Genomic DNA, 25,464 nt, shown 5'->3' on the forward strand with positions numbered 1-25,464 from the left:
ACAGCAGTATGGCATGGTACATCTAATAGAGGAATGTGTAGAAGCTACAAAGAAAATGGTGTCTGGTGAAGGGAGGCTATGCTGGCCCATTAACCATGTAATTTATCTCTCTTCGGGTGATTTACTCTTCACTTTGCCAGCCATGTGAATTGACTCCCTAATTATGTGGAGGCTGGAAATGAAAGTAAAATTTCAATCCCTTGGCGGTAAAACAAGAGGAAATGTGTTAAAAATGATATCAAAGATACATTTAGCAGAGATACAGTCTAGAGTAATCTTGACATGTTCCTTTCCCTTACCCTCCACGTCTAGTTCAACACCGTCTCTTGATTAGTCTGCATCTTTGATATATCTGGAACCCATCCGCATCCACTATCCCCATCCTTGTCCAAGTTATCCTCATCTCCGACCTCAGTAAGATCCCAAGCCCCTAAGTAATCTTTATATTCCTCCTTGTCATCCTCTCATTCATTTTCTTAAAGGCAAATGTGAATATGTTGCTTCATATCTCCCTGGTTTAAAACAATTCTGTGGCTTCTGATTTTCCTTAAGCTGAAAACCAAACTCCCCATTCAGATCTTATATACAGATCTTGCCCTTCTCATTTCTCCCAAGGTCTCCATTTCACTCTCCCTCTTCCTGGGCGCTCCAGCCTTCTCTATGTGCTCTACCTTTTCCGCACCCGTTCCCCTGCAGGGCCTTTGCCCTGTCTCCCCCAGGGAGGACAGACTGCATCCCACAGGCCAAAGCCAGTCTACTCTTTGTTTTTATAAATAAAGCTTTATTGGAAAAGAGCCATGCTTATTTGTTTACATCTTAGATAAGATGTGCATAGATGTTTCTGTGCTGCCATCAGTAGTGTTGAGTATTTCCTACTGAGACTATCGAGCCCACGAAACCTAAATATTTACTCTCTGGCCCTTAACAGAAATGTTTCACAACTCCCCGTTTAGAGCACTGGATATTCCCGCACTCTTCCTCTAATTCACTCCTTTAGATCCCAGTTCATGGATTTCTTCTTTTTCCCCCCTGACCAGATTGGATTCCTTTGTTAGGTGCTCTCATAGAATTCTGTCTCCTCAGTACAGACCTCATCTTCCAAGCGTGCTGAAGGTGCATCTCTTCTGACAGTGGCAGGATCCAGGAGGGGAGGACTATTTCTGTTTGTTTACTGCTGTATCACCACCCGAGCATGTGGCATGGTGTGTGACACAGAATAGACACCCGGAAATTCTTATTTAGTTGAATAGATGGATAAATGGATGGATGTATAGACAGATGGGACTCAAGCATAGCAATGCTAAGAATAAAAAGGAATATCTAGAAAGCCTGGTATAGCTGACACTATACACTGTTGACCTACTTTTTGCATTCAGAATTGAGTGCAGCAGAGAAGGGAATCAAAGAATGTTTCTTTGCAGACAGTTGGTATCCAGATCTTAGCATGTCTTCACCCCTTGCCACCAACCTGTAATCTGCCAACACTGAAGGGAATTTTTCAAGGCCCTTTTCTGTAAAATTGGGAGCTGCTACTCAGAATATCCACAATAGTCAACTGTTGGCTGGTCTGGTAATGTGATACAATCACTCCTCTATTCATAGGAAAAGGGAAGGATAACAGCCAGTGGTCTTCAGACCAGACACAAATAGAGGCAGAGACTCGGAAAGGCTTCTATATGTCTATGTCAGTGGAAGAAAAGTCAGGAGGGAGGTATAACAGATGGTGCTTATCCACTGGCTGGATGGCCTCACAGGTAGCCATGAGAACATCAGTTATCTGGGAATGTTCTGGGAGACGATGGACATCCATTACATGGATCCAGTCTCTATAGTCAAGGAGATGTGGCTTCTTCACATGATTCGTCTTGGGAGCTGAGATGTTTCATTAGTTACTGAAACTCACTTGCTAAGTAAAAAGGAAGAAATTTGAACTGTGTTGGTTTTTCAGATGAGTAGAAGCCAAAATGAGCTGATAGAATATCAGTGGGACCTGGGATTAGTTAGGCTTCTTGGAATGCTTCAAGATGATCCAGGAAAGTCTTAGGAAGGAGCTGAATCTTAAAGAATAAGCAATCAGAGATTGTTAAGGCAGAAAAGAAGCATGTTATTGCTGCCTGTGCTTTGGTATGAGACATCATGTCAACACTTAACGGCATAAAACAACCCCCATTATATTTTTGCTCTCAATTCTGTGGTCCAGGAGTTGGGGTAGCAACCAATAGGAATATCTTAAAAATGAGCAGACTCAGATGGAATGACTTGAATGGCTGGAAATAATGGGGATGACTCTCCACAGGCCATAAGTCTGGGTCTTCACTTCCTCAAGTGGCATCTGCTGGGGATGAGCCCAAATGGCTCCTCTATTTGCATGTCTGACCCCTTTGTTGAAATGACTAGAACATCTGGGGATGGCTGGCTCCTCTCCCTCTGCATCGAACTTAGTCTTCTCTGTAGCATGGCAGATTCATGGTAATCAGACTCATTGCAACATGGTTGACTTCCCCCAGAGCAAGTGTTCCGAGAAAGCCAGGAGGAATGCCAGTCCTCTTAAAACTAGGTTGAGAACTGGCCAGCATTATTTCTGCTCCGTATTAGTGTTAAAAGTGGCCACAGGTGAGCAGTGCAGAAGCAGGGTCCACATGTCCATAGGGGAAATGGCACATGCCTATAAGAAGGGAAGGAATGAATGGTGGTCATCTTGGAGATAAATTACCTTGTTGTCCTAAAAGAGAATATATGTACCTGGACACAAAGGTGTGAGAGGTCTCCTTGGCTGATAAAATGAAGACTAGGAGTAGCGATACTTTGCACAGCCCAGTTTCCACGTAGGCTGCAGTGCTAACTCTTACGTTATTAGCACATGGTTGTCAAGGTCTCTAAAGATCTTCAGAATGTTTAAAGAGCTTCTGCTCTCATGCACAGTTTCTTGTGAGTGTAAATGTATTCCCTAAAAGACAGAGTCCAAAAGACATCAATAAAATTAACTCTTCCCTGGAACTTGAGAATGTGAATGACAAGAGACAGATGTTGGTGTCTTTGTCCAGGGTGCTGTTTCTCCTTGAGAGCAGGCTGACCCTGTTCCCTTTCTCAGGAAGTCCTTTCCCTAGGACTTGTAATCATGAGTGGTTTGGCGTCCCTGGAGTATTTGGATTATTAACTGCCTGGGGTTACATGGTGGGGAATGAACCTAGAAAGGTAATCAAGGACTGTGTCTTAAAGATTGTGAAAAACTAGAGAGTTTGGAATTTGTAATGTTTTCTGCAAGGAGCTTGCACAGATTTTGAGATGTGGAGAAGCAGAATGGAGTACAGTTTCAAAAAGAGCATCCTAATAATAGTGAGGAGAATGTATTGGACTGGGCTGGGAGTTAATAAGACTAACAAAAAGTAAATATTGTGTCTATATATATCAGATTCAAGGAAAGTGACTTAGCACAAAACTCTGGTGCACATGGACATTCTGTTTTACACATACATCCACACCCACACATACACACATACCTGTTTACAGATTTAATAGTCACTACAGATTGGTGTGGCCAACTCTTTGTAATGAAGCAGGTGATAGAGGCTATCCTAGAACATTCCATTCTTGGGACTGTTTTTAAGCCTAGCAGTATTGATTAAATTTCCATCCTTGCTGTGTATTTTCTTTTTCAGTCAGTATTTTGATGATTTGGTGACTGAAAATACTTGGACATGTTTGATTTTTGAAATTAGTATCCTTATTCAGTTAATGTCTCACTGGGCCAGTTCAGTTTTTCCAAGGTGAACACCCCTTTCATCTTCAGGGTCTTTGATCTGAGTTGACTGAAATTCCCTCTGATCTATAGATGTGACAGAGGATCAGAAAGTAAGCGAGTCCTTCCACACTAGCAGAGTCACTTCTGCTTCTGCTACAGTGAAGACGCGTGTGGTCCTCCAGTGAGTCTTCAGCCAGCTGTGCTCTAACAAATACATGTACTTATAAAGCTGATCCCTGGGCACTCTTGTTAATAACCCTTCTTTCACTGTCCCATCACTCTCCTTGCAAATTGACCCCTCAGCAGAGGTTTACCTAGTAATGCAGTGTCGTTAATATGCTTTACTTATAAAATAGCTACTTGCCAAGCCTGTTCTGCAATGTAAAAATAAAAGATGGTAACGATAACACTGTATGCAAGACAGGAAAAGAGACACAGAAGTATAGAACAGTCTTTTGGACTCTGTGGGAGAGGGAGAGGGTGGGATGATTTGGGAGAATGGCATTGAAACATGTATAATATCATATATGAAACGAATTGCCAGTCCAGGTTCGATGCATGATACTGGATGCTTGGGGCTGGTGCATGAGATGACCCAGAGGGGTGGTACGGGGAGGGAGGAGGGAGGGGGGTTCAGGATGGGGAACACGTGTGTACCTGTGGTGGATTCATGTTGATGTATGGCAAAACCAATACAATATTGTAAAGTAATTAACCTCCAATTAAAATAAATTTATATTAAAAAAAGAATAAACATCACAATATATTCATCTAAAAAATAATAAATAAAAAATAAAAATCTCACTGTGCCACTGTCCATCTAAAAATCTATCACTGGCTCCCTCTTGCTCTCAGAATGAAGTTAAAATGCATATCATCGCTGATGCTGTAGCTGAAACTCCAGTACTTTGGCCACTCTGATGCAAAGAACTGACTCATTGGAAAAGACCCTGACGCCAGGAAAGATTGAGGGCAGGAGGAGAAGGGGATAATAGAGGATGAGATAGTTGTATGACATCACCAACTCGATGGACATGAGTTTGATCAAGCTCCTGGGAGCTGGTGATAGACAGGGAAGTCTGGCGTGCTGCTGTCCATGGGGTTGCAAAGAGTCGGACACAACTAACTAGCTGAACTGACGGCCTGTAAGAATCAGAATGATCTGATTCCTGTCTACATCTTTGGTCTTATCTCTGACTTTTCTTTGGACTCCTCAATATAGTTCAGTCTTACTGCCTTTCCTTCTATTCTTGGGAAACACTATTTTCTCAACAGCATAGCCTCCATAATTCCATTCCCCCTTCCTACAGCATTCTTTCTGTCATTCATTGTTTACCCTTATTAATCGTTTAGATGGTTCTCTGCCATCTTTTAGAGGGCTCCCCAATCTCTAAACAATGACCATTTTTTCTAGTCCCTCTTATTACAAGTGTGATGCAGTTAAATATTTATTTCAGAGGTTTTGTTCTTGTTAGTGTTTCATTCTTTGCTCATTTGTAAGCTCCAGACTACAGAGACCACTTCTGTATCGGCTAGCACTGTAACCCTGGAGACTAGTATTAGGAGCCTGATATATGGCAGATGCTTGATGAGTATTTGTTGAATGAGTCATTATGTTAATTTTGTGATCAAGATGGATCCCAACAATTCGCTTTTAACTATGCTGTATTCAACTGGCTATTCTTGTCCATTGCATGAAAAACGAGGTCCTGCAGGCATGGAGATGACTAAGGTTGCTCTTACAGTTTGATTCCATGGTAGAGGTGGGGAGATGGGAGGAGACCATTGCACTAGTCTGGGAGAGGTGGATGGGGTGCTCTCTACAACTGTATTTCTTAGGAAGTCCTGATCTTAGTATCTTTGTCCTCATCATTTGTGTGTGTGTTTTAATTTACGTATTTTTAACTGGAGATGATTGCTTTGTCATTTTATGTTGGTTTCGGCCTTACATCAACGTGAATCCACCCTAGAGGGAGGGCACATACAGATACCTAGTGTCTTCATCATTAATTCTAAAGACCTCATCACCAGTAAAGGCATCCTTGAATTCCATCATCCAGTGCAGGCCTGGAAGACAGAAGCCACATTCTTCTGAACTGCCTGTGGCTCTTGCTACCCACACCCTTGTGACCTCTCCCGTCGCCTTCAGAGGCCTCTGTGCTGCTAACTTTTATTTTTTCCTCCTTCACCTCGTTTCCCAGTCACTGCTTATTCACTTGTGGATATTCCCAATATCTGGGAAAATCTAAAAAGCCAGTTTACTCTTATGTTGAAGGAACGTGCCTCATTGTCTTTAAAGAAGAAAGCAGAAGAAACTAACATGTATTTGGTCCTAACTGTGTACCAGGGGCTATGCAGGGTGTTGTGATATGTTATATCCTTTGATTCTGAGAATATCTGAAGTGACAGTTATTATTGGCAGCAGGCTTCTTTCACAACGATAGAGACTGAGGCTTAGAGATCTTAAAGTGTAACTTGTTCAAGGTCACATATGTAGTAAGACTTAATCAGGGTTTCAAGCCTAATATTTCTTTTACATATGATTCAACTCCTATAAGGTATTCCCTCCCAAATAATGTGAGATAATGCAGACACTTCTGAGGCCACTGGGGAGATGGCATATTTCGATGTTGCTCTCTTCAGTGGTTAGAACATAGTGAGAACCCTCCTGCCATGCATTAATTCAGCAGTGTTTGCTGAGCACCTTCTATGTGCCAGATACATTTTAGGCTCTCATACCCCATCAGTGAATGAAGTGGGGAAGAATTCCTTGTCCTCATAAAGCTAGCAAGATATTGGTGGTAGGGATTAGAAAGAGAGAGACAAGAAGTATAGAATGGACAGTAAAAAGATAAGTGAATTATATGGCATTGTAGAAACTGACAAGGGCTATGAAAAAAAGATGGAATAAGGTAAGTGGTGTTTGGAGTTATAAGTGGAGAGCATTGCAGCTTTACAGAAGATAATATTTGACCAAAGACTTGAAGAAGACAAAATGTCAGAAGTGTTCCTGTTGGAGGTTCCCAAGGCAAGAGTGTGCCTGTTGTTTTTAAGGAAAAGGAAGACCCTATTCTAGCTGCAAAGGTTCAGAGTTGTTGCTCTTGTTCACTCACTAAGCTGTGCCTGACTCTTTGTAACCCCGTGGACTGCAGCAAGCCAGGCTCCACTTTCTCCCGGAGTTTGCTCAAACTCATGTCCGTTGGATCAGTGATGCTATTCAGCCCTCTTATCCTCTGTCTACCCTATCTCCTCCTGCCCTCAATCTTCCCCAGCATAGAGGTCTTTTCCAATGAGACAGCTCTTCACATCAGGTAGCCAGAGTACTGGAGCTTCAGCATCAGTCCTGAGTATTCAAGGTTGATTTCCTTTAGGACTGGCTGATTTGATCTCCTGCAGTCCAAGGGACTCCCAGGAGTCTTCTCCAGCACCACAATTGGAAAGCATCAGTTCTTTGCCTTCTTTATGGTGCAATTCTCACATCCATACATGACTACTGGAAAAACCATAGCTTTGACTATATGGACCTTTGTCAACAAAGGGTCCAGAGAACAAGGTTTTAATGATGAGCAGTCTACACTGTTCTTTGTTGGAGAGAAGTTGGAAGTCCTAACTAATGGGGCCCGCCAAAACCATAGACTTACCTCAATCCAGATCTTTCAGAAGACATCATAGTAAATGAGTAAATCCAACATGCTTCCAGAGGACTACAAGGATCCTTGTACCTATGAAGCCACTGCTTTCCAGGTCTCTCTGGTACTGAGTCTGACCTTCATTAGCCCAGTAAGATCTGGCATTGAAGCCTTCTTCCACTTTCCCATTCTCACTTCTGCTATGGCTCCAGTCTGGCTATACTGGACTTTGCAGATTCTCTTTTAACCTAGTCACTCATGCTATGACCATGGTGATTTTCCTCCCCTCCCCACCCCCCAGTCTCATACCCCCACCTCATTCAGACATATTCACTGAGTTCCTGCTTGGCAAGGAGCCCAGTTTAATGTTGTAAAAGGTGTTACCTTGCACAGTCACTTCTGTCATTGTTTTCTAAAAGCACCATTGCTTTTTCAGCTGACCCTACACATGGTGAACATTTATTCACCATTTCAAGTCATTTATTTAGCATGAGAATTTGTTAGACCATTGTTTAGCAAATTAATTGCATTGAACTTTTTACTTAGTAGAATCACTTAATTAGTGTTTTATTACTGGAATCGACTGTCAATTATGTGGCTAATTCATTTACTTAGGGAGTGAATGTTTTATCTGGGTAATGCAATTCAGAGTGCACTGTTAACTCTTTAATGATTAAATATTGTTGTCAGTGGCAATTCATGTTATAAGGAACATTAAATCATTTATTTCCCTTGAAGTATCCAGGTGTTGGAGAAATGTGTAGAGAGAATAGTTTAGAACCACTTATGAATTAAAGGACTTTCATCAACTGCCTGTTAATGAAAGCTAAATAAAAGTAGCTGGAGGATTTTGATTGGACCCCTTGAAATAAATTGTTATAATACACATACTTACATGTGTATATTGCTGTAGCACATGTATGCTCTTGTACTGACATGATTCCTTTGGGCTCTCACAAAACCACTGTGGCGTGATGTTGGGGTTTGTATTTGGCAGTCTCTCAGATTACTGCAGTGATTCCTGCCTGCTTCATATATCCTAGTATTATCCCTTCCATTGAACACAGGCTATTCTACTGACTGACTTCTAATGAATAGAATTTAACAAAGTATTGACATGTCACTTTCAAGATTAGGTTATAAAAAGACTGGGGCTTCTGTCTAGCCTGCTCGCTTTCTCTCTCTCACTTGCCCTGTGGGAAATCAGCTGCCAGGTTGTGAGTTGCCCTATGGAGAGACCCACTGGCCGTGGAACTGAGGACCTTACTCCAGTAACCCATGAGAAAGTGAATCTGCTTGCAACCACATGGGTGAACTTGAAATCAGATTCTTCCCCCTCAGATGAGTCTTCAGATGCAGCCATAGTCACACCGGGCAGCTTGAGCACAGCTTCATGAAAGACCTAGAGCCAGAGCTACACTCAGATTTCTGACCGACAGAAACTATGAGTAGATGTTTGTTGTTTTAAGTTGCTGAGTTTTGGAGTGGTTGTAATGTAGTGATCATTAACAGCTTCCCAGGTGGCTCAGTGGTAAAGAATCTACCTGCTAATGCAGGAGATGCAGGTTCACTCCCTGGGTTGGGACGATCCCCTGGAGAAGGAAATAGCAACCCATTCCAGTATTCTTGCCTGAAAAATCTCATGGACAAGGGAGCCTGGCGGGCTACAGTCCACAGGGTCTCAAAGAGTCGAACACGGCTAAGTGACTGGGTATACACACATAATAGATAATTATTACATGACTTAACTTGTGAGATGTTATAAGAATTTACCAAAAACTTTCTGGTTCATAAGTAGTAGAGCCAGGATTTAGCCTTGGTTCTTCTGATGTATTTCTATAGCCAAAAAAGAGTAGGAACTGTAGTTAAGACCTCTCATTGCAACTGTCAGGAGTCCTTAAAGCTTTGACATCTGATGAGTGCTACTGTTCCAAGGCAGTTACTCTGTAACAGTGATTCCCTTGTGACCTGCACACTGTTATTACCATGAGAAGAAGCCACTAGAATTCTGGACAAGCTTATGAGCAGCAAGCTTGTAGGACTGATCTTTCAGTTCAGTTCAGTCGCTCAGTCGTGTCCAACTCTTTGCGACCCCATGAATCACAGCACGCCAGCCCTCCCTGGCCATCACCAACTCCCAGAGTTCACTCAGACTCACGCCCGTCGAGTCAGTGATGCCATTCAGCCATCTCATCCTCGGTCGTCCCCTTCTCCTCCTGCCCCTAATCCCACCCAGAGTCTTTCCCAATGAGTCAACTCTTCGCATAAGATGGCCAAAGTACTGGAGTTTCAGCTTTAGCATCATTCCTTTCAAAGAAATCCCAGGGCTGATCTTCAGAATGGACTGGCTGGATCTCCTTGCACTCCAAGGGACTTTCAAGAGTCTTCTCCAACACCACAGTTCAAAAGCATCAATTCCTCAGTGCTCAGCTTTCTTCACAGTCAAACTCTCACATCCATATATGACCAGTGGAAAAACTATAGCCTTGACTAGGTTTTAATCAGGAATTGAGTCAAAATTCCCCTTTGTAACATAAGTCACTGCCCAACCTGCATTAAATGATTGCATATGTAGTTCCCAAACATGACTGGCCCCCAACTAAAGCTACTAAATCCTTGGGTCTAAAGAAGAAGTCTGTATTTAACATGTTTCCTGAGTGTCTCATAGATAACATCAAGATTTGAGATCCTCTACATAAAACAAAATAGATTGACATTCCAGTGATCAGCTTGTATAATTCAACTGAGAGTCTGCCATGCTAACTCTTGATGTGCACATTCAGCTTTATTCTTACAAGAATGTTAGGTATCTGTCCTTCCCAGAGTAAGGCCATCAGCTTTGATTGCTTGAATGTTTTTGTTTAGTTTACAAAGCTGTACTACTTCATTTGTTCACTAAAAGCAGAAAGAACAGTGCTTGCTTTTTTGAGTAACTCTAGGACCATTAATGAACCAATTGTATGTCTTAACTGGAAGTTCCCTTAGAAACCATCTCATCTCTTTCTACTCAAAGTGCAGGTCCATGAACCAACACCATCACCATCACTGGGGAGCTTGTTATAAGTGCAGTTCTTGGATCACTGAATTAGAATATGCATTTTTTACTCTCTGGCATGTATATTAAAATTTGAGAAGCAGTGGTCTAACTTAACCCCATAATTTTAAAGCTAAGATCCAGAAAAGTGAAACTCATCATGCAAGACAATTTAGTGGCAAAACCAGGATGGACAATCTTGTAACTCCACAACTGTGCTGCTTCCACACTATTTGGTTCAGTTGTCTTTGTACCTTATTGAAAGTGAAAAGTGAAAGGGAAGTCGCTCAGCCGTGTCTGATTCTTCATGACCCCATGGACTGCAGCCTACCAGGCTCCTCCGTCCATGGGATTTTCCAGGCAAGAGTACTGGAGTGGGGTGGCATTGCCTTCTCCGTATTATATCCACACACACTGCTTAAGGATCCAGGGCATGGTTTGAAATGGAGAAATCAGGTACCTTTCCACCCAGGATAATGGCAAACTTGTTTCAAACAGCTGTTGCACATGTAAATTTCCTCTCCCAGACAAGTTTAGTCATTTCATTTTCTCTTTCTTATACATCAACAAAAGACAGAGTCACCTGTCAGGCTGAAGATTGTAAAACCTGACAAAATTGAGTTTTTCTAGTTTAGCTAAGTATGACTCGGCAAGTATTTTGCATACCTTTGTCTTATGATGATTTTGATGAATAAGAAAGAGGAAATAAGACAAGCCGATGTTTTCAGTGTGATGCATTATTTACCTTTTTTTCTCTCCATCAAACACCTTCCTGTGAAGATGAGGGTCTTGGAATGCAATGAAAGATACAGAACACAAAATGTTCAGCTGCTTATTTCTAGTGTGAGCACAACTCTCGAGCTAGAGAGAAACACCGTCATGTCCCACCCAAGCTGGAGTCACAGCAATGCTGCAGCCTTCAGTTCAGTTCAGTTCAGTCGCTCAGTCGTGTCCGACTCTTTGCGACCCCATGAATCACAGCACGCCAGGCTTCCCTGTCCATCACCAACTCCTGGAGTTCACTCAGACTCAGGTCCACATCACATCAGTGATACCATCCAGCCATCTCATCCTCTGTCGTCCCCTTCTCCTCCTGTCCCAAATCCCTCCTAGCATCAGAGTCTTTTCCAATGAGTCAACTCTTCGCATGAGGTGGCCAAAGTACTGGAGCTTCAGCTTTACCATCATTCCTTCCAAAGAAATCCCAGGGCTGATCTCCTTCAGAATGGACTGGTTGGATCTCCTTGCAGTCCAAGGGACTCTCAAGAGTCTTCTCCAACACCACAGTTCAAAAGCATCAATTCTTCGGCGCTCAGCTTTCTTCACAGTCCAACTCTCACATCCATACATGACTACTGGAAAAACCATAGCCTTGACTAGACGGACCTTAGTCGGCAAAGTAATGTCTCTGCTTTTGAATACGCTGTCTAGGTTGGTCATAACTTTTCTTCCAAGGAGTAAGCATCTTTTAATTTCATGGCTGCAGTCACCATCTGCAGTGATTTTGGAGCCCCCCAAAATAAAGTCTGCCACTGTTTCCACTGTTTCCCCATCTATTTCCCCAGCCTTAGATAAACCCACCCTTCCCCACACAGTCTGTCATCGCCCCTATACGAACCTCTCTCAATAGCCACCCCAGAATCCCTCTTTCCTGGTTGTGATAATATCAAAACCATACAATTCACTTTTCTTTATTATTTCTGCTTCGAGTAACTTACTAAGCAGGACATGTTCTATGTTCTTTGGAATATTCTATCTGTTATATATTGACATGACCAACCATATACAGAACTTTCTACTGATGGTATTAAATAACCTCACAGTGGAGATAATCTTTCAACATTGAGGAAACTCACATATTCTTCTTAACATACTTCATTCTCATCTGCTAAGTGAATACTTCAGCCAAAATGTGTACCATGCTGTATCATCTGTTTACAGATTTTTTTTAGGCACATATACCAAAACTTAAATGCCCCTGAAAGTAAAAGTGGATGGTAAATAGGCAGTAATTAAACACTGGACTTGGGCTTCCCTGGTAAGCTCAGCTGGTAAAGAATCTACTTGCAGTGCAGGAAACCCTGGTTAAATTCCTGAGTCAGGAAGATCCACTAAAGAAGAGATAGGCTACCCACTCCAGTATTCTTGGGCTTCCCTGGTGGCTCAACTGGTAAAGAATCCACCCGCAATGCGGGAGACCTGGGTTCAATCCCTGGGTTGGGAAGATCCCAATATCACTCCAGTATTCTGGTCTGGAGAATGTCATGGACTGTTATAGTCAATGGGGTTGCAGAGTCGGACAGGACTGAGCAACTTTCACTTTAGGTATTATGAAAAACGAGTTTGTGTTTCCAATGAGCTGAAACACATTAAAAGTCCAGAGTAACACCTTTTCTCCTTTGTGGTTCAGCAGGACATCTACAAGACCCCACACACCCCCACAGCTGTATTCCTCTCATATCCTAGTTTGCTCACTGAGCAGTTAAGACCAAAAAACATCCTCTTATTGCTACAGGTCTTTTGCTTCTGGCACAGCAAGTAATCTTCATTTTTGTTTGAATTAAAGTTCATAAAACCTACTCTGTGAACCCTGGCTGATATCAGCACTTTCGCTGTTTTGACGTTTTCCCACTAATTTTCATGAAATTGTGACAAAATGGGGAAAAAAAGAATGACTTTCATAGTTTCTTTTTAATAGTGAAATCCTTTCTTCAAACACAACCATACCTAGAAGTCTGTTTTATAAAACAGATTAAAAAAAAAAAATTTCCCTCTGACTGGAGCAGAGGTGAGGGGACACTCATGTGTTTGCTGAGTCTTGCTCACACGTGTACACACACACACGTGCACACACGTACAAAACCCCTCATGAGGGTCCAGTTCACTCCTGACCCACAGGAGAAACTCTAAACAGAGGTCTCCCTTCCTGACTCTGGCTCATCTCTTAGGTCCCTAAGCCACAGACTGATAATTCACTTATTCTTTCCCCAGAGAACACATGGGTGAACCTTTTCATTCTATGGTTTTCCCAAAGTAAAAATAATGATCCCCACCACTGGTCACTTGAACAGCTAAAGACTGATCGTTGTTGTTTTTGTTCAGTCGCTAAGGCATGCCCAACTCTTTACAACCCCATGGGCTGCAGCATGCCAGGCTTCCCTGTCCTTCACCATCTCCTGGAATTTGCTCAAACTCGTGTCCATTGAATCAGTGATACCATCCAACCGTCTCACCCTCTGTCATCCCTTTCTCCTCCTGCCCTCAGTCTTTCCCAGCATCAGGGTCTTTTCCCATGGGTCAGCTCTGGGTATCAAGTAGCCAAAGTTTTGGAGCTTTAGCTTCAGCAGCAGTCATAAGAACAAGGCTATTACTTGAATGGTGCTGTCTAAAACCAAGCAATGCACAGAGTGCATGACCATACATGGAAACCCTGTGGACCCCTGGATTACAGGAGCATCATGAAAGATGGAGCCCCAGTTTGTGGGGCTCTCATAGATCACAGGGTATCACTGAGAGACACTTTGCTGCTACAGTCACCCAGCGACCAGGAGTCAGCCCTCAGCCTAGAGGCAAGAGAGAAACTCAGAGGCCAGTGTTTTGTCATGTGAGGGATCCTTGGGCTGGAAGTGCTTCTGCATCTTGGCTCTGCCACCATGGGAATCAATACCTGTGATTAAGTTACATTCAACTATAAACATACATGCACAAGGTCGTGTAGAATTGGGAGATCTGAGTAAGGTCAGTGGAGTGTATTCATGTCAATTTCCTGATCACGATGCTGTGTACCAGTTATGTGAGACAGTAATATTGGGGAGGACTGAGTGGTGGGTATAAGGGACCTCACTAAGTTATTTCATACAACCGCATGTGAATCTACAGTTATCTCAAAATGAAGCTTTCTCTTAAGAAAAAGCTGGTGCTCTGGTAAAGGACCAGTGGGTAACTTCAGACCCTGGCCAGGTTCATCAGAGTCTTCAGATGTATTTCATGGTTTTCCTAGTCATTTACTCACTTGCCAGACCAAGTATGTGATGAAAGTGTTCTACCCGTTTCTGATGACTGTCAAGTGGTTTACATGTGTCGTTTTTTTCTTAATCATTTCTGGCAGAGGCTTGTCTAATTTATCGGTGTTTTCAAAGGAAAGAGCCACCTTTTGTTTTTCTTCAGCTTCTCTGTTGTGTCCTTAACTTCCATTATGTCCCATTAACATCTGTTCTTACATTTATTTACTTACTACTTTCACTAACTGTATTTTTCATCTTTAGAAGTTAGATTTGTATTGTGCAAAGCCACCCATCTTTTTCCCATGATGTATTGCCTTAAGCTGTGGTTCATGATCCTTCCATTTTCTCTTTAATCAGTCTAAGTGTATTTATTTTATTGTCTCTTAGACAGTTTTATTATTTTCAATTCTTGGTAGGCATGTCTCTTTGTGTATTGTGTCTGCTGACTTTCTCTCGTGGGGATAAGCTTCCGCACATGGCTTGTCATTCTTTATATTTTATTTTTCCACTTTGAATTCATCTTTAGTGGAGGCGATTTTGTTCTGTGGGAATTAACATGTCTTGGATTATGAAAACAGTCCTATAGGGTGGTTCTCATTTGCTTTTCAGGACAGGAAGATTTTCTGTGATATTACAAGATTTTGTATGCTGACTGCTAGATTTGCAGTTGCTCTCACAGAGAACAAATGTGGAACCTAGACACAAGTGTGATTGGGTCCAGAGCTTCCTTTGTATGTTGTCTCTATTTGAAAGCTGTACACCCTTCTTTTTATTGTTTTTTATTTTGTATTGGCATATAGCTTATTAACAGTATTGTGATAGTTTCAGGTGAATAGCAAAGGGACTCAGCCATACATATACAGGTATCCATTCTCCCACAAACTCCCCTCCCATCCAGACTGCCACATAACATTGAGCAAAGTTCCCTGGTATATACTCTTCCTTTTATTCTACAGATTGAAACCTTTAACTTAAGGGTGTTCACACACACACACATTGACACAGATATGCATACACATGCTTAAAATTAGATCCTTCACTTAAGAACAAGATTAAAATAGTATATATTGGCTGTCCACTGCAAAAGGTAAAGAAGTTAATGTATATACTTTTTCTAGTGATTCATCAGTCACCATTTCCTGGTTTTCCTTAGTAACATTTCAGAAGTTAATCCAGTATTTTTAGTTTAGCTGTTTTTACATCATTTCTCTTGAAGAATTCTTTTTTTACAGTTCATTCTGTTTCAACTCGCATTTATTTTTATTTTCATACTCATATCTCTGTTTAACTGATTTTGTTGTGTAACAAATCAGTTCTTTTATAACATGATTCCCTCCAATCTTGTGGGGTTTTTTATTTTATTTTTTTAACAAAAACATTTTTTTCCCCTTACCTCCCCACACCTCTAGAAAAGAATCAGAGCCAGTATAATTCCTGAGTCTTTGTGCGTCAAGGAACATCTTTCTGTAGCCTCATAAATGAAAAACAACTTTATCAGTGTATGATTTTGGAGTCTCAGCATTTTTCCCTCAACGATTTTGTTCCGGTGATTTTGGGCATTTAAATTTAGGCAACAGAAAATATTTTTTCTTTTTCTTTATAGATAGCCTTTTCTTCCAGCCTAGATGTTTATCTGAGTTTTTGCACATCAATAATGTTTAATAATATTATCAGGAGATTTGTTCTATTTTTAAGTAGTACAATGGAGAGCTCTTTACATTTGAAAATTTGGGGTTTTTATTCTGCCAAAGAGCTGTTTTTACATTGTATCCTTTATTATCACATCTATTTCGTTTATTCTGTTCTCTTCTTCGATAACAGCAATTATCTGTCTTTATGTCTGTTTTCTTTTCTCTGAAAATGTCTTTTTGGTGCCTTCACACATGAACACACATGGTAGATATCAGAAAAATAGGAGTCTCGCTGTTCTCATTCCCTTGTATATTCACTGCAAAGTTCTCTAATTCTTCCCAAGTTTCTGCCTGTTGCTTATTCTCAATACAAATTCCAATGTCCATTCTAATTTTGTTAATACATTTTGGTTTCATCTTTCTTTGCCCTGCTCGATCCATATTTTGAAACATCTGTCCTCATAGTTAATCTTTTACTACCTTTATTGTTCCATGTTTTCTTGAATTCCATACCGACTCAAATGCCTTTCTATTTTCTATTGTGTAAGTTATAGAAAAAAACCAAATGGGCTTAAACAGTAGGTTAATGTATTATCTTACAAAAGAGGAACTCAGGAGTTGGAGGAGGTTCCATGGCTTGGTTGAATGATATGAACAAGAATGTCATTAAGGCTCCAATTCCTTTCAAGTTCTCCACTTTGCCATCTCATATTGACACTGTCCTCAGCCTGGATCCCCTCTAGGAGGTAAGATTGCTTTAGCAGTTCCAAGCATCAAGCCCACACATGGTAGTGTCCAATAGGAGATGGAAGTTGCTGAAGTATCCTTCTTAGAAGCAAGGAAATCTTCCCTAGAAAAACCCCTAATAGAACATCCCTCCTAGCTCACTGAAAATGTTTGAGAATTGGCAGAGATGATAGAAACACCCAAATGGCTTAAGGAAATCAGGATTTGCCTCTAGGTCTTGGAATAGGCCCATCCTCCTCTGAGTCACACGGAAAATGTGTGGGCATCCAAGTTTATTTGGGAGTTCTGACAGAAAGGAAGAATTTGGAGGATGACTGTTGAGTCAGTAGTCATCACAGACTACTCTTTTCTTTTGAAAACGTTATTTTTCTCAGCATCCAGAGTGTTATTTTTCTTCTTTTTCACATCGTGGATTTTTCTAAGACTCCGTGCTGTTTTGTTTCTGTTTTCTTAACTTTGAAGGAGAAGAGGTCTCTCCAGGACTGGTGTTTGCGAATAAACAGAGAAGGCAGATTCTTCCTGTCGCTTTTGCTATTCAGCTAATTGGAATACTCTTCTTGTGGCTGAAGCAGGAGAAGTAATGACTGCCCACAGTCCCCTCTTCTATGTGGCGTGTCTCCCACCATCCTTCCACCTCATGAGAGCTGTGGAAGAAGAAAGTCATACTCTCCCCACAAAGAGAAAGATGGATTTCTTTAAGCAAATGAATCCAGAAGCACTTTCCCACGACCTTTCCCATGACAGTTTTTTTTTTTCTTAATTCTGGACCTGCATTCTGGGGTACAAAGGTGTTTATCTACCCTCTTTGTCTGGTTTTTTTTTTTTGGCTGTGTCAGGTCTTAAGCCATGTGGGATGTTAGCTCCCGAGCCAGGGATCCAGCCCGCATCCCTGGCGTTGCAAGGCAGATTCTTAACCACTGCACCATCAGGGAAGTCCCCACCTTCTTTTGTCTTTGCCAATAAAAGGGACTGAGGAAGAGAAAGGACTTGGAGATGCATGATCCCTGTATTGGCTTGCTAGATTCTCTGAGCCCAGGAAAGAAAATGGGAAAAGATGAAACATTTCTGTCCTTTGAGCCAGTGTTACCTCAATAACAAAGTATAGAAGTGTCAATTGCCAACTAAATAATGACCATTTCAACTCCAGGAATGTGGCACAGGGAGGTAGCATTGCATTTACTATCCGTTTTACAAGTTCAACCCTGGATAGTTGGTCAGATTTAAGACTGGGAGACAAGGTAATTCTGTCTGCCATTACATTAAGAACAAATTCCCGAGGGAGATATGAGATGGGGGTATGGTGTGAACGTACACTTTCTCGAAGGTCACAAATCTGTGCACACTAAACCTGTTTAGTCACCTGAAGTGAAGTGAAGTGAAAGTCTCTCAGTCACGTCCAACTCTTTGCAACCCCATGGACTATACAGTCCCTTGAATTCTCCAGGCCAGAATACTAGAGTAGGTTGCCATTCCCTTCTTCAGGGGATCTTCCCAACCCAGGGATTGAACCTGGGTCTCCTGCATTGCAGGCAGATTCTTTACCATCTGAGCCACAAAGGAAGCCCATATCCTAGTTTAAGTCAAAAGTAGCATATCATGCCGATGATTTTCTATTTCACTATCATTCATAATGAGATAAAGTAACTGGTTCAAAGTTGATTTAAAGAAAAAATTTTGAAAGCAAAACTGTGTAGATATGCACTATTCAATGAAGTTGCCCCTGGCCACAGGCGGCTATTTATATTTAAATTAATTGAAATTAAGTTAAAAGTTCAGATCCTCAGTCACATTAGCCTTATTTGGAGTGCGTGTTAGTCATAGGGCCTTCCCAGGTGGCATGACCAGCGGTAAAGAATCCATCTACCAGTGCAGGAAGTGGCTACCGTGTTGAATGTGCAAGTATAGAGCACCTCCGTCCTTACATGACAGTCCCCGGACAGCGCTCTGCTAGAGCTGTGTGGGTAGGTGCCGTTTGGAGTTCACTCTAGCTCTAAGTCAGCTCTCTTTGGAACTTGATTTGACTCTGGATGTCTGTGTTTCCCCACCCTGTCCAGTACTGTGGCCAGTGACCATACGTGTTGTTGAGCACTAGAAGTATGGCTGAATTGAAACACTTTATAAGATACACTTTGGATTTCAAAGGCTTAGTATGAGTAAAGAATGTCAAATAGATCATTAATAATTTTATACCAGTTTTGCATTGAAATGTCATTTTGATACATTGGATTTAACAAAATTTCTTACTGAAATTCATTTCACTTTTTTTTTTTACCTTATTTAATGTTGCTATTGCTATAAGTAAAGCAATTTAAATTACATACATGGCCCATGCTGTATTTCCATTGGACCTCTTTACTCTTCTGTGTAACTCCAGAATGTTCTCCCTCTTCCTGTATCTTTCTCTAGATCTGCAGTTCCCAGTCCAGGAGCCATAAGCCACATGTGGGATTTTAAATTTAAGTGAATTAAAATTAAGCAAAATGTGAAATACAGTTTGCCCATCACATTAGCCACACAGCCCATGCTCAGTAGTCACATTTGATAAGTGGCTACCATATTGCACAGCAGAGATACAGACTATTTCCATCATCATGGAAGTGGACACAGCTGATGCAGGTTGTACACAGTTACAGCAAAATCCACAGAAACGGAGTGTGAATGCTTAAAGCTTGAGGAATATATCCACAGCGCCTGACTGTGTAGCATGTTACCCTTCCACCTCCCAGAGCCCATCCCGTCTCACTTTTGTCAGAAGTGTTTATGCACCTTCTTACCTACAAGTGGCAGCTTCTCTTCCTCTGAACATGCTTTCCTCCACCCTCCTGTCTGTACTTGTATCTCACACTGTCCTTTGTACAGGGTAGGTACTCAGTTCATATTTGTTAGCTGGTTGAAGTGGCTTTTCCTAGCAAGTGATTAGAAATATGTAGCTGGCATTAATGGAAGATCTGTAATGACTGGTAGCAGGAGAATAAAAAAGAAAGAGAAGGTCAAAGTCAGGTTCCCAAGGAAGAAGAGACAGGAAAGAGGAAATCAAAGGGAGCATGGCAACCCGGCATCTCATACACGTCACCATAAGCCCTCTGCTCGCCCTGCAGGTGCCTCATAGGCAACAGCGAGACTTGTTGCAGTGGTGGGGGTGGGGAGGGAATTCAAGCCCTAGACAACAGCTATAGAAAAAAGTACAGAAGACATGCAAAATATGATTATGTGATAAATAAACATGCAAGACCCGTAAACGAGAAGTTGAAATGGCATGAAAGGGTCTGATGAGGAGAAAAATGAAAACTGTTCTCTCCCTGGGCCAGCTGGTTCGAGTTACATTTTATGAGCAGCATGTGGATTCCAGCGCCCTTGTTGAATTAGCAACAGAATCGCACATTAGTTTTAAGGCTCCCTCTCGAATAGGAACATCATAATGCTTTTTAATTGGGGCTGATAAAAACATAGCATTACTTGTAGGTTCCTGAGAGAAGTGAGTTGTGAAATTGGGTTTTCATTAAACCTAATGATGGAAAATTAAGTATAGTGCGTCTGGTGAAATGGGGTGTGATAAAAGGCATCACTTCTGCATTATCAGAGGTTAATAAGGGAATAGGTGAAGTAAGATACATTGGAAAAGGGAGTCCAACTAGTTGAATTAATAAACCTTGAAAATCCCTTGGTTCCAAGTCTTCACAGCATCATTAGCACCAGCACTGACATTATTACAAATGTTACAGTGATACAAATTGCTAAATTTCAGACACATTTATTTTCCATTCCAGTGTTGGTTTTGCTGACACTGAGTTTACAGTCTGTCTAGCAATGTGTTTAGAGGAAAACATCCATATTGGTAGCTGTTTGGTTTTGGAAACACTTGGCATCTTGCAAAACTCATCAGGTGCTTGATCCTAAGAAGCCTGTCTCTGCCAGGCAGCTGGTCTCCCAGGCCGCCCAGGCCCATGGGTCTCTGAAGATATCTGTCCCTGTATATGATGGTGGCTTAGGTGGGAGACACTGCCAGGGCTCCAGGCGCTGAGTCTGGTTCATCCTGTCCTGGAAAACCATGAAGTACAGCATCTGGAGAAGCAAACCCAAGTGTTCCTTTCTTCTCCAGCCCCGTGGGTGATATTCACAGAAGGATGCCACATATCCATGGCAGCTGGGACACCTACAAGGCACATGTGCTAAGTCACTTCCATCATGTCTGACTCTTTGCGACGCTATGGACTATAGCCCGCCAGGCTCCGTGGGGATTCTCCAGGCCAGAATCCTGGAGTGGGTGGCCATGCCCTCCTCCAGGGGATCTTCCAGCCCAGGGATTGAACCACATCTCCTGTCTGCTGCATTGGCAGCCTGGTTCTTTATTACTGAGCTACAAGACATGATGTAGAGAAGGTGTCTTCTTAAAATCCTTCCTGCTGGCTTGAAGGTTCGTAGACATTCACACTTCTTTAGGCCTACCTCACACCATCTTTACAACTTTGCCCCCATCACCCACCACCCTCCACTTCCGCTCCATCCCAGCCTCCTTGCTCTTACGTAGATGTGCTTGGCTTTTCCCACTTCTCTTCTTGTGCTTCCAATGGGTCTCCTTGTCTGTCCACCTTACAAGGGTTCCAAGCCCCTGGGCCGCAGCCTGGTACCAGTTCATGGCCTGTTAGGAACTGGGCTGTACAGCAGGGATGAGCAGCCATGGAGTGAATGAAGCTTCACCTCTATTTACAGCCACTCCCCATCACTCTCATTACCACCTGAGCTCCACCTCCTGTCAGATCAGCTGGGGCATAATAAATGTAATGCAGTTGAATCAGCCCAAATCCATCTTCTACCCTGGATCCATGGAAAAATTGTCTTCCACGAAACTGGTCCCTCATGCCAAAGAGGTTGGGGACCGCTGTACTAGACTGTCAAAGGTGAAACCTTTCTTCTGAGCATTTCCAGTGCCTGCCAGAGTCCCTGGCACAGGGTGAAGTCTCAGTAAATCTTAACTCCCGATCACAAGGGTGTGATGGAGAAAGGACACAGGTGCCCACATTTGCCAGCTCTGGATTGAAGCAGTGCCTGTGCAGATGTGTTACCTATGACCTCACATCAGAGGAGAAAAATAAGCTGTATTTTCCTCCTGCTTGCCAGGAAACATGTGCTTACATCTCACCTGCTCACATGTGCTTACATCTAGGCCCTTCTTCCTGGTGCATAAACCTGTAAGTTCTAGATCTTTCTGTCGGCAATCATTTCCTTTCTAGGAACAGCTTTGCTCATGCCGACACATAGGAGGAAAGTTCACTTCTATAGAATCAGTGTTTGATGGATTATTGTGACATAGAGACAAACTGAAAGATGCATGGATTCTGAAAAGACAAGTTGCATAAAATGAGGAAATACTTGCTAACCCTCCCAGGAAAGGAGTGTGGCATAGACCTCGTGGGGTCTGCCTTGGCGCCTTGCAGTGTCTGAAAACATCTGGGTGAGACACATTAAATCTGGCAGTCCTCATCTTACGCACGCCACAGACACAACGGTCTAGGGCGTAGACTGTCCGCATCTCTGGGAGGAGAGACCAAGCCTGAATGGTTCTGGATGAGATGCACTGGCCCTAGAAGACGACAGTGTGTGGCTGGCAGGGAGTTCAGAGGGTAAGAAAGTGGTTTTCCTGGTACAAGGAGAGCAGAAGAATTCAAATTCCACCCTCAACAGGCATCCGTTTTGAGGGTGTCCAACTAATATGGGGCAGTGAGCTCAATTCAGTGTGTCTAAAGATTGTTAACAGGGGAGATTATAGATCTTGTACCAAGGAGAGGTGATGAAGTTCAGGTATACGGCCCGGGCCTGGGAGAAGCAGCTGAAGGAGGAGGTCCAGGCCTCTCTACCTGCGAGGTAGGTACAGCATCACTCCTGGACTAAGAGTGTTACTTGCTGGGGAAATCAGACAGTAGGCAGAAAATGGTCACACTGCAGATGCCATAGCTGGAGAGCAGCTGAGAGGGTGAGGGTCCCGCTTTTTACTGTGGATCCAAGACTGGCTCCAGTTCCTCCCAGGGAACCTGAAGGAAACAAACTGGTAGAGAAACCAGGTCGCAAGGACACAGGCAAATGGACCCGAAGCAGACAAGTGGCTCTGATCTCCAGGGACCACCAAGACATTCCAGGCAGGCTGCAGGAGGGTGCTCCCAGTATCCAGCCTGCCCGGCTTCTCACTGCTTCTGGGATTGGCCTGGGTTGGCCACGACCACCCTGACGAGCCTGGAGGACGGACAGAGCTGACAGCCAGCCCGGAAGCTTGGCTTTACTCTGTAAAGATGCGCCCTTGAAGTAGAAACAGACCGCAGGTTATTGCGTCACTGGTTTGTTTGTTGTTTAGTTTCTTAAACCCGCCACTACAGCCAGGCCAGGGAAAGCACCATCTCTGTTCTTTCTGAAGTTCCCCGATCAGCCGTCCTGAGTTAGCTCCCTCGGTCCTCCCCATCTCAAGCTGGGGGAGGGACAGAGGACAGAGGGCAAAGCTCCTATAGGTGATGGCCTGTTCTGCCTCCTTCTCTTTGAAGCAGATGGCAGCCGCGGGGAGCTGGCGCAGCCCACCCTCACGATCCAGACTCACCCCTACCGAGCCTGCGACCCCGTGGAGATGAGCTATCCCCGAGACCAGTTCCAGCCCGCCATCCGGGTGGCTGACCTGCTCCAGCACATCACCCAGATGAAGAGGGGCCAGGGCTACGGGTTCAAGGAGGAGTATGAGGTAAGAGACCACCCTGCAGGAAACTCCCTGGTGGGCACAGAAGCCTCCTGGATGCTAGTCTTGCTACTCAAAGTATGGTCCCTGGTCCGGCAGCATCGGCAGCCCCCGGCAGCATGTCAGAAATACACTGTCTCCGTCCCCACCCAGATCCGCTGCGTCAGTTTGGAGTCACATCTTCCTTCAATAGGAAGAGAGAATGACTTGAGCCCCCATCCTACACGTTGAAGAAAAACCAGCAGGTGTCCCCTGCATTGCAGTAATTTCTCGGCGGTCTGCTTGCTCCTGGTCGCCTCTTGCCTCATAGTCATGCTTCAGTTGTGTTTTCAACACCCCCCAGTCAATCTCATCTGGTGACCGCCGTCCCCCCTTTCTCTGTACCTCCTCTGCATCCTTGCCTTGGACATCCCTTGCCTTGCTCCCCAGCCTGTCTCTATTGCCAGGGACTTGTGAGTAGCAGTTGTTACTGAGGTTTGTGAAATCACAGGATTGCAGTACAGAAAGCACCTGAATACAAGTCCTTCTGAGGTGCTGGTCATCTGACAGGTCTCTATCCACTTCCTTCCCCAAAGTTCTTCTAATGTCCTCAAAATTTCCTTTTTTTCCTCCTCCTTTTTTTCTAGCAGCCAAAAGAGGACTCCCAAACTCCCTTTCCTTTTTTATGCGGAACAATTTAGCTTTCTTTATCTCACTCCTTTTGTTTCACTCCTTGCCCATTAGGCCTCACCTTTTGCAAACAAAAAATAGAATGAAAAAAGGAGAAATTCATTAAGATGTTTTCTTGCCCCAAACAGCATCTCACTCCCCTGGAGGAATTTTGCACCCTTCCTGTGCCAGCCAGAATGCAGCTGCAAGCAGCTTTGGAAAGAGCATCTCTCTCTTCTCTTTTCCTCTCTCTCCCTCTCCTCCTTCTTTCCCAAAATATCTTTTGAGCATTTACTGTGTGCCAAGCTCTGGGTTATTTGCACTAGGTTTTCTTGTGGTGGTGGTGTGTTTTTTTTCTCTTTCACATGAATCATGTGGCCCAAATATGCTAGGTTCAGTTTCAGCGTGTGCAGTGAAAATGCGTTGACTCAGATGCTACACATTTGGAATTCTTGGTACTGAGGACTAAGTTTAACTCTCAGACTGTATTCTGAGAAAGAGCTTACACAGCAGTGTTTGAGAAGCTGTGTGAGGTCATGAAATAGTGCCAAACTATGGGGGAGGGGTCCAGACCCCAATGCAACAAGCTGTGTGCCCTCTCGCTTTGCAGTCTGACTTTTAAAAGTCTTTATTAGTGGAATGAAGAGTTTGGATACGGTGATTACTAAGAGCCTGTCTGGTCCTAAAACTTTATGAGAGTGTAAAACATGGTAGCAAGGGGAACGTTTGACACATTTATGAGAACAAAAACGTTTATGTCAATGAATGTAAGTAATTACCAGCTCAGGAGAACTAGCAGTTAATTTCAAATATGGTCTAAGTAAAATAGCATTTTTCACATATTCAATCTATAAATTTGGGGAGGATATTGGGATAAGAATCGCAGGAGATAGTCCCATCGCCTCGCCTCCCTGGGCCTTATTTCCTAGGAGGTTGCTTGAATGTTCTTGGTCTCAAGGGGCTGTGGGGTACAGCAGCTGGAAGCAGGACCTCGGTCCTTATCTGCTTTGAGAAAAGAGTTCAGCAAAGAGACAAAGATTGTGAAGCAGGTAAAGCGTTTATCAGAAGTAACATACATGTGGAAGAATCCACAGGTGGACTCAGAGTGATTTTCGCCCAATAGGAGTGGCTTAGCTCTCTTATATGGGGGCAGTTTTGCAGGTCCCCTCAGCCAGTCATCTTGCTCATGCCCGTATTTGGTCTGACTCAGGGCCCTCTCCAATGTGCATGCACATCTTTCAGCCAAGATGAATTTTCTAGTGTGAAGGTTTCTGGGAGGTTGGCGGGACATTATGGGCTGGCACCCCCCTCCTT

General features: G+C 43.1%; 1 protein-coding gene across 1 annotated transcript in view; it reads left to right on the top strand.

Moving 5' to 3' along the window:
- LOC120869436 (receptor-type tyrosine-protein phosphatase T) overlaps positions 1–25,464 on the top strand; it is a 400,388-nt gene that overhangs the window by 279,267 nt on the left and 95,657 nt on the right. The window contains exon 9 of the mRNA XM_040248753.1: positions 23,321–23,508. Coding sequence (XP_040104687.1) covers positions 23,321–23,508 — 188 coding nt within the window. The remainder of the gene's footprint in view (positions 1–23,320; positions 23,509–25,464) is intronic.

Source organism: Oryx dammah, unplaced genomic scaffold (assembly GCF_014754425.2).
Source record: "Oryx dammah isolate SB20612 unplaced genomic scaffold, SCBI_Odam_1.1 HiC_scaffold_10, whole genome shotgun sequence".
Taxonomy (NCBI): Eukaryota; Metazoa; Chordata; class Mammalia; order Artiodactyla; family Bovidae; genus Oryx; species Oryx dammah.